General features: G+C 39.9%; 1 protein-coding gene across 4 annotated transcripts; it reads right to left on the bottom strand.

The window, feature by feature from the left end:
* Positions 1-234: 234 nt before the first annotated feature.
* On the bottom strand, positions 235-8,097 carry OARD1 (O-acyl-ADP-ribose deacylase 1). Of its 4 annotated transcripts, none has more exons than XM_003769034.4 (6): positions 7,783-8,097; positions 6,791-6,875; positions 6,303-6,447; positions 4,982-5,040; positions 4,533-4,645; positions 235-2,574 (listed from the first exon to the last, which is right to left on the bottom strand). In XM_003769034.4, exons 2-6 carry the CDS (start codon positions 6,827-6,829, stop codon positions 2,472-2,474), a joined length of 459 nt encoding a protein of 152 aa, XP_003769082.1. In that variant the 5' UTR covers positions 6,830-6,875; positions 7,783-8,097; the 3' UTR covers positions 235-2,471. The 4 variants fall into 4 exon arrangements, with proteins under 4 accessions (XP_003769082.1, XP_012404488.1, XP_031820758.1 ...); XM_012549034.3 differs by lacking the exon at positions 7,783-8,097 and adding an exon at positions 7,413-7,604; XM_031964898.1 differs by lacking the exon at positions 6,791-6,875 and having other exon boundaries at positions 7,783-8,022.
* Between the last annotated feature and the right edge of the window lie 368 nt (positions 8,098-8,465).

Here is an 8,465-nt window from a genome sequence, read left to right as displayed (position 1 = left end):
ATTAAGTGAATTATCATAACATCATTATGGTCATAAGGCTAGTATTTGTGAAGAGGCAGGATTTCAATTCAGGTCTTTCTGACTCAAGATCAGTTCATACCAAAAAACAATAGGAGGCTTAATTTGGTAATAGCTCCAGCAACCTGACAACTCCTTACACAGACTGTCTACTGGTAAATTTCATCTCTATAAAAAGGTTTTTTGTTTTTATTTTTTCCAATTTTTCAGGTTAGCTTCTGGATACAATTATCTTATTAAATTCTCTTGCTTCCCCCAATCTTCTCCTTCTTCAGATATGAAACAAAAGCAAAGTGAAACCTGGATCTCTAAAGAGGAATCCAAAGCCTAATTACCATAATGATTAAGCAGCTGACTTTCTGATTCCAAAAAGAAGAGGGCTGGAATTCCCACAGTGAGATTCAAATTAAATCATTTATGGACTAGATTAACACGTGAAAATCAACATCACAATTCCCATTTCTCCAGGACCAGAAAACCAGTAAAAAATAAACTATGTAAATTTGTGTGTTCCTAAACCTTGGCCAGGTTTCCAGGAAAAATATTCCTCATTTTGAAATCAGGATCCGGTCTCCTTTATCCATTCTTCAAGTCTGATAAGCCACAGGAATCTGACCCAAGTACTATTTGCAAATGGCAAAGCATTTTATCATACCACTTTTCTTGACTTCATTCATGCCCAGGCCATATTGACTGAGAGTAAATGTTAAGTTTAGAGGCAAAAACCCAAATGCAAAAATGAACCCTCAGCTCTTTAAAAATGACAGATGTAGGATTTCAGGGAAAATCTTGTACTTAATAGTGCTGAGTACAACTATGTGCAATCGTGGGCCTCTCTAGCTTTGAAGGCCAGAGTCTAATGCAGACACATTACACAGGGGAGCCCTAACATCTATGTATAGATACAAATGAAGCTGAATAGTTATTGAAATTGCTTTTTCTTATCGGAATGAAGTGATAAGCCAGACACAGGTCTAAAGTACAAAGGTTACATTCAAAGGCAGATTTAAAGTGCTTTACCAAGATACATAACCCTTATAACTTTCACATATTTTTCTACATAGAAGTATAGCTCAAGAGGTCTTATGTTGTGTTGAGAATTCACTATGGGGAAAAAAAAAGTCAATAAGCAGTCTAGCTATTCTAATCCTTAGCACAAAAATATAGGAAGAAAACATGTAGTTCTAGCTTTTATAATACCATAGTTCTGAGAGATACTCATTTTAAATATTATGAGCTTGTTATGCTCATCTAAAAATGAAATAAATAAAATAGATACAACACTTTCTCCCTAGCCACAAATAGGTTTGATAGTACAGGATGAAACTAATGAAGGGAACAGACTACCACTGGAATATGTAGCAATTTTCCGCTTTTCCCTTATGAGCCTTTAAAATAGCCAGGCATGTTGATTCTTTCTAGGAGTGGGCTACCTGAGACTAACTAGCACTTACTTCAAGTAATAAATAACATCACACATGGTATTCTACCACTGGTGAGATGAAATATCTGGTTGGTAATATGTAAAATAAAAATAAAAGAAGGAAGAATGAAACTATCACATGGAGAAGTCAGTTTTGCTCATGTCATTATAAAGATATTCCTCAGATATAGAAAGACAGCAAAAATATGAAAGCTGTAAAGAACATCAAGTCTCAGTCACTTATTGAGAGAGCTCCTGATTCATCATTAATTTCAGTTATATAATTTCTCATGAAAATCAGAGTATGATTCCTTGCAGTAGCTTTGGAATAAGGTACTACTGTAAAATGGAACTGAAAACCCTTTCAGATTCTTTACTCTAAAGTGAGAGTAGGCTACAATCCATAATCACAAAATCTCATTTTACAAAACTCAAGAAAAAGCTCTTTACTTTTTTTTTCCCACTTTATTCAACAGAAAAGAATTCCCCCTATCAACAACATAAAGCTCAGTTATACAATTTTTTTTTTTTTAAAACACCTTAATTCACCTGTCCTAGAATGCTCTGGCAACACAAAGACAACACTGAACAAGTGCACAAATCATGATTTCAGGGGGGGTAGATACAAAAAGAAATACCAAACCAACTGAAACTTTCATCCTCCCTGAAAGTGCTCTCCTTAAAGAGAAGCAGAGTCAATGCTGCCACTTAGTGGCCAGCTGAACAAACCAATGATATTCACCAATGGGTGTTCACCCTATTATAATATCACCCAGCATTTTCCCATCTAAAAGACCATCAGATTCTCACTCTCATTTGAACAAAACAACAACATATCTGAAACACTCTAGCCTCCAAAAGGCCATCCAAACAACGGCAACTTGAATTTGGCCGGTGTAAGAGAGAGAGAGAGAGAGAGACTACTTCAAATAAAACTTTTCCCTGTTCAATTTAAGATCTCCTGTCCCAGTTCTCTGGGCTTGGTGGGGGTGAGATGAGAGACATGGACACATCCACAAGGTCCATCTGTTCAGAGAGTATATACAGTAATCCGGATGTCTGTGCCCTCAAACACCTCTTCAATCATTGCAGACACTTTCTCCCACTGTAGCCGATCAAGACCACATCCAATCCTGGAAGAAACAAAAACATCCTTGTTGGGTGGAAATAAGGTACTCAGACAGCTTTCCCCCTCTCCCACCCAATTCATTCCATGAAGATTATGTTCCACAGCAAAGAGAAAAAGAAAAAGTTTTTGTATGTTGATTAATTTCACACTGATTAGCTTTGTTTTATATGAAGAATTATACAATTCATGTTGCCATGAATCACTGGAGCTTGCCAAAACAAATATATTTTCTCAATAGAACACTTCATTTCTTTTCCATTTCAAAACAAACTTTTAGAAAATTCTAAAATTTTTACTGCACACTCCAGAAAATTAAGGGGGGAATAATGATGAGAGATTTTTAAAAATACCTTCTAATGAAAACTGCCTGGCAGTGAGGAAGAATATAAAACCTCTGAAATAACATTTCTTAAGATAATGGATTGCAAATGAAAGTATAGGAAAAAGAAGGAAAACTATATGGACTTAGGGTCTTTGTAAGTATATAGTTTATCAACCTAAAATATAGTAATATCTTTGGGGTAGTCACTTTTCTCTATACAATCTATCCAGAGCACTTGATTCCTGCCTTGGAAATATTACTAGTCTAATTTGTATTTGGCCCCAAATGTTGTATTGGGAAAAGAGCATTAGGTTTACAGTCAGAAATTTGGGTTCTGGTAGTTAACACTCAAGTCTTAGTTCCGTCTATGAAATGAGTAAACTACTTCTAATACCTCCTTCATAAAGCTATTAAGAGGAAAGAACTCCAAAAAGCTTCAAAGTACTATCAAAATATAATATTACAAGTCAATAGCTTCAATACAAGTAGTTTGCAAAGTCAGAAAAAGATATTCCCTGAAGAGACTTCTGCATTTGTTCAGAAACCATATCCTCCGATATTTTCCTGGTAGCTTCCTTCTATTTCAAGGAGGACATTCTCTACTTTACTGATTCTTTTCAATTCTGGAAGCAAGTAAAGACTTGGTATCCTCAATGCTATTTTGCAAAAAGTGATAAGGACTTAATTTAGTCTAGGTCTTTTAGTAACTAGAACAACTATTAAAAGGAAAAATAAAAAGATATTATGATCCCAAGTATAAAGAGAAAGGGGAATCAATTAGTACTTTCTAACATGGAAGGAATTTAAAGGATGAGGTATACTAAAAGAACCCCAGTGTGACTCCTATAGGCCCCACCTGGATCAGAATCGTTACAGAATCACAGTTCCAACACACAAATGAATTTTCAAATTGAGGTTAAAATGGCTATCTTCTACTTATTGACTGCAATAGTTCAGTTCAGTTCAACTTTCAGTACAAAGGGAAGTGATCATTTTACCACTTTTATGACACATACTTTAATATCTTTGGAGAACTTAAAGATGTGGCATGGAGAAGTCTAACAGCCTAAATTTAGTCCCTAAATTCATATGACTTTAGGAGCTGAAGCCAAGTTCCAGCCTTAAAATATTGTGTATCAAACTGATTAAAAACTGAGTGAACTGTTCATTGTATAGTACAGGGAAGAGCCCTTTTTCAGCAACAGAATGCAGGGATAGGCTATGGACTCTTAACTCTACAATTTATACTTTTGAGACTTGCCCAGTACCATTGAGAAGCTAAGTGACTTGCATGGTAGCACACAGGCAGTATATATGTGCCAGAAGTGAGACTTAAACCCCAAGTTATCCTGGCTTTGAGGTCAGTTTCTTTTTCTTTAAGTTACAATGCTTCCCTGCATTATCCTTTATCATGAATAACACTAATTTTTAAGTGTTTATAAAGTGGATGATGGGAAAGGCTTAACACATATTTTCACTTCTGATTTAAAGATTAAAAACAAGAAAATCAGTAGTTAAGCCTGCAATTTCGTGGAAAATTAAACCATTTACATCATAACACTGTAGGCAGTATAGTACATTAATATACTTTGTGTTCCAAAATTTATGAAATTTTAATTCCAGATTCCAGAATTCCTTACCTAGGCATGGAAAGGTCAGTCACCCCATTTTTCAGACAATGGGTTTTCATGGCCTCTAGACTCTTCTGCAAGTTCTCATAAGTTGGTTTATGAGAAGCCCTCTTCTTTGTAATCTGAACACAAGGGAAAGATTTAAGCTTTTATTAGTCAAAACAAATAGTTAAAGGTCAATACCATATTATAATCACCCAGTAATAAAGTGAAATTTTACCTGACAGATTCATCTGTTGGGTAAATATTGTTTGTACAACAGGTCTGAATAAAAGAAGCTGCTAGATTTTTTGATGTACAGTGTAAAAAACTTATTAAAATTGTTATATACAAGATTCTATTAGCCAGGGTGTTAACTAGTCCATTACATCAATTTAAAATTTTCCCTTCTGAAAAGCCCACCACACAATATTTCCAATCAATCTTAAAAGTACACTAAGGGACTAATTTTCTCTTACCAGATAGTATACATATCTTTCATCTCTTTTTAGCACTGCCACTTCTCCAGATTTCTTTTCTTTAAGAAAAAGAAAAAGGGCAAATATTTAATATAAGATGAAAAAAAGAAAACAAACACTTAAGTTCATTAATATGTTCTCTTTCTAGAAATGAGTTAGAAAAGCTTTCTAACTAAAAATGTGAATTCTAAGTGGAATTCTATTCCTTCTACACTCTGTGAACAAACACAAGGTATTCCCCTCCTAATCTCTTTCACATCCTGTCAACCCCTCTATGGTTAACCCACTTTATTCTTAGCCCCACCCTATTATCAATATGCCAATACCTGATTCACACCTTTTATTTTCCTCTTTAACTCTTTACAAACCCAAGTTTCAAAATAACAAGACCAAAAAACTTAATAAATCTATTAAAAAATACCAAATATAATATTATATTTGTATAATAGTTTCCATTTCTCCTTTATCAGTCACATTTATTCTTCTTCACTCAATAAGTAAAGGCTAAGTATCTACAACAAAGACTCCACACACTAGAAAGGGATATAATGATGTATATACATAATTCTTCAGCCTCTAGGAGGCTGAATTAGGAAAACTGATATGCATATAAATAACTATGCCAGTATAGTTAGGTTAAGTTCTACAGATAAAAATGTTATCAATCAAGGGAGAGAAAGATCATTTCTGGCTAGAAAAACTTCGAAAGAAGGTTGGGATTTGAGAAGGACAGAGAATGACAAGAAGGATTTCCCCAGGCAAAGGAAATGGCATAAGCAAAGATGCTGTGTCAGAAAAATGCAAGGCAAGAATAGACCACTGTGGTAAAATAAGTTTTTCCTGGGGAGGAATGGGATATGCAACATGGTAGAGTTAATGACCAACCAATGGATAGATCTAGTTTAAGTTCTACTTCTGACACATACTGGTTACATGGCAATGAACAAATTTATTTATCTGCTTGGTATCTCCAAAGAATTCTCTAAAAAAGAATAAGCAAAGATAGTGGAGGCTAGAGTGTAGATAGCCTGGAACACAAATAAATTTGGCAAGTAATTGGAACTACTTAAGAGTTGTTGCACATGCAACTTTTGAAAAGAGAGGCGAGGTAAAAATATAATGAAAAAGCTACTATAATAGTATACTATAACAGTATAACTATGGTGGTAGCATTTAAAATAAAGGGAAGTATGGGAGTCCAGAAAGCTGTCTATTGACTATCTTGTGTTATCATATTTTGAACATATGCCCATAATAGTTTTAACAAATGTGTTAGTCAACAAAACCCACAAAGGTCGGTCTAATTTTTAGAAAAACTCACGTTGATTCAAGAGCTCCTGCACCCCTCCAAACTTCTTTTTGAAGTGAACAGCTATCCCAGCACCCATTCGACAATCCTCACTGATGCAGTGGGCCAATGAGTCTGTTTGGGGGCATGCAAAAAGGTCCCCTTTCACATACACAATCTGGAACATACAAGGAGGGGAAGTGAGAGAAAATGATTTCACCAATACGTAGAAATGCTTGGCTGTTTCTTCTGGACACTTTCTCCCTCTTCCAGAGAATAATTTTTTTTCTTACTGGAATCAAGCATCTTGCCGAGAAAATCTCAAGAGACTAATTCAAAGAGCTGCATGAGAACTGAACCATGAATAAGATGGAAGCGATCCCTAAGATTGCATCAGCCCCTTTGCAGTAAATGGAAAAGATAATTCAGTTACGTTGCCTAATTAAAAACAACGCTTAACGCCTATCATCTCAATTATTCTGGATTTTTATTTGCCAATAAATCAACAATTTTTTACGCACTCTGCTCTCTCCTGGATCTTCATCAGGGCTGCTGGCCATGATAAGAAGAAGTTGCTTTTTCCAAGACTTAGCAGTATTTCTTCAGCTAAGAGAATGGAAAAGGAAACCAATTTGCTTAGGGTTGAGCACATACATTCCAAGATGTTTCTCTCCCAGTTAACTAAACTTTCACTATTCTCACCCGGAAGTGGCAAAAAAAAAAAAAAAAAAATGCGGTGCAAAAAAAAAAAAAAAAAAGATGTGTAGGGATTACTCAACCTCAGCCCACCTCCTCACAGTCCCGGCTCCCTTGCCCCAGTCCAAAACCCCTGTGCTTTGAAGTGATCGGGAGTAACTTGTTTTCCCCCCTGCATGGGCCTCAGTTTCCTCCGCTGCAAAATGAAGGGCACAGAAAAAGTCCTTTCCAACGCTTCGCATCTGGCCCCTCCCCACAACCTTTTCTGAATGAGATTCCGAAATCTCCCAGCGCTGGGCGCTGGAGCCTTTTTGGTGTGTGCCAAGGCCCCTTCTCATGTTTCTAAATGCAGAGGATTAAAAGCGCACCGCGTATATTGGAATAAGGACGTCATTGGCTTTGTTTTCGATCCAAGTTCAAGGCCCCACCTGACATTTATTCACACACCTGGGCTCAAGGATCTCAGGCATTGTCCCGCGCTAAAGGGAGAGTTTCTTTTTAGCCCAGGCCTCGGAAGGAGCTGAAGGTTCCTCTAGAGCCCGGCCGGGGCCGGGGACAGGAGGAGGGACCGCTTGACCCCTCCAGTGGCGTTCTTTGTTTTCCTCCTGCCCCCGCCCTCTTCCCGCGGCTTCCCCTCCCCCCCGGCCCGAGGGGAGGAGTGTGCAATCTAGCTCCTCCCCGGCTCCCGCTCCGGGAGCTGCTGTGGGAAGCCTCTCCCGCGGCGCCCGGCCGGAGCCCTGGGACAGACTCACGCCCCGCCCTCCCCACCTAACCCGGGGGCGCCGCGGGGGAGGAGGCCTCTGCGGCCCCAACATACCCGGGGTCCCGGGAACGGGCCAGTTGCCGGGAAACCCAGGCCTCGGCCCCAGTAGGCAGCTGCTCCCGATTCAGCCCGGGTGCTCGTGACCGAGCCAAATCGGACTCGCGGCTGCCCCCAAAGGGACCTAAAATGGCCTCCCACGATCCGCCGGGGGAGCGGAAACGGGGTACCTCTAGCCCGACCGGAGGGTGGGTTGCGCTCTATGGTGGCGCCCCTTCGAGAACTTCCGGCGGGAGATTTCTCCCGCCGTCGGGCTAAGCATGCGTAATGCGAAGAATGGGAACACGCGCGGGACGAATCGGCGCTTGCGCGCCAAGCTCGGGGTGTGTGTGGGGGGGGTGTATTTTCAAGGATCTCTGGCGGATATTAGGAGAGAGTGACGGAAAGGGTCAGTGAACGCTTGCGCAGTAGCACCTCCAAGGTGGAACTTGGGTTGAAAGGGTGGGTCAACATGGCCTGGAAGAGCCTGCACATTCTTCCGGAGGCGGGGGGGCGGGGCCCTGACTGGGTCTTGGGGACGCGTGCGCCGTACGCACTCAGCGCGGGGCGGGGAGAGTCCGCAGGTGGGGAGGGGAGTGGGGGCGGGGATAGGGGCGTGGCTTACAGGCGCCTGCGCCGAGGCGGTTGGAGGGGGGGCCCGGGGCTCCTTTGTTCGCGTTCGCCATTTTGCCAGGCAGCGG

The sequence above is a fragment of the Sarcophilus harrisii genome, chromosome 4, assembly GCF_902635505.1.
Source record: "Sarcophilus harrisii chromosome 4, mSarHar1.11, whole genome shotgun sequence".
Taxonomy (NCBI): domain Eukaryota; kingdom Metazoa; phylum Chordata; class Mammalia; order Dasyuromorphia; family Dasyuridae; genus Sarcophilus; species Sarcophilus harrisii.
Note: the sequence above shows the minus strand (reverse complement) of the source record. Positions and strands in the feature narration are given on the sequence as shown.

Bases quoted from the DNA above. Each gene is read 5' to 3' on its own strand.
- OARD1 (XM_003769034.4), bottom strand. From the start codon at position 6,829: ATGGCCAGCAGCCCTGATGAAGATCCAGGAGAGAGCAGA. The intron at 6,448-6,790 runs GTGCGTAAAAAA...TGTATGTTCCAG, and splicing joins AAGATCCAGGAGAGAGCAGA to ATTGTGTATGTGAAAGGGGA. The intron at 2,575-4,532 runs GTAAGGAATTCT...TGTTTCTTCCAG, and splicing joins ACTGACCTTTCCATGCCTAG to GATTGGATGTGGTCTTGATC.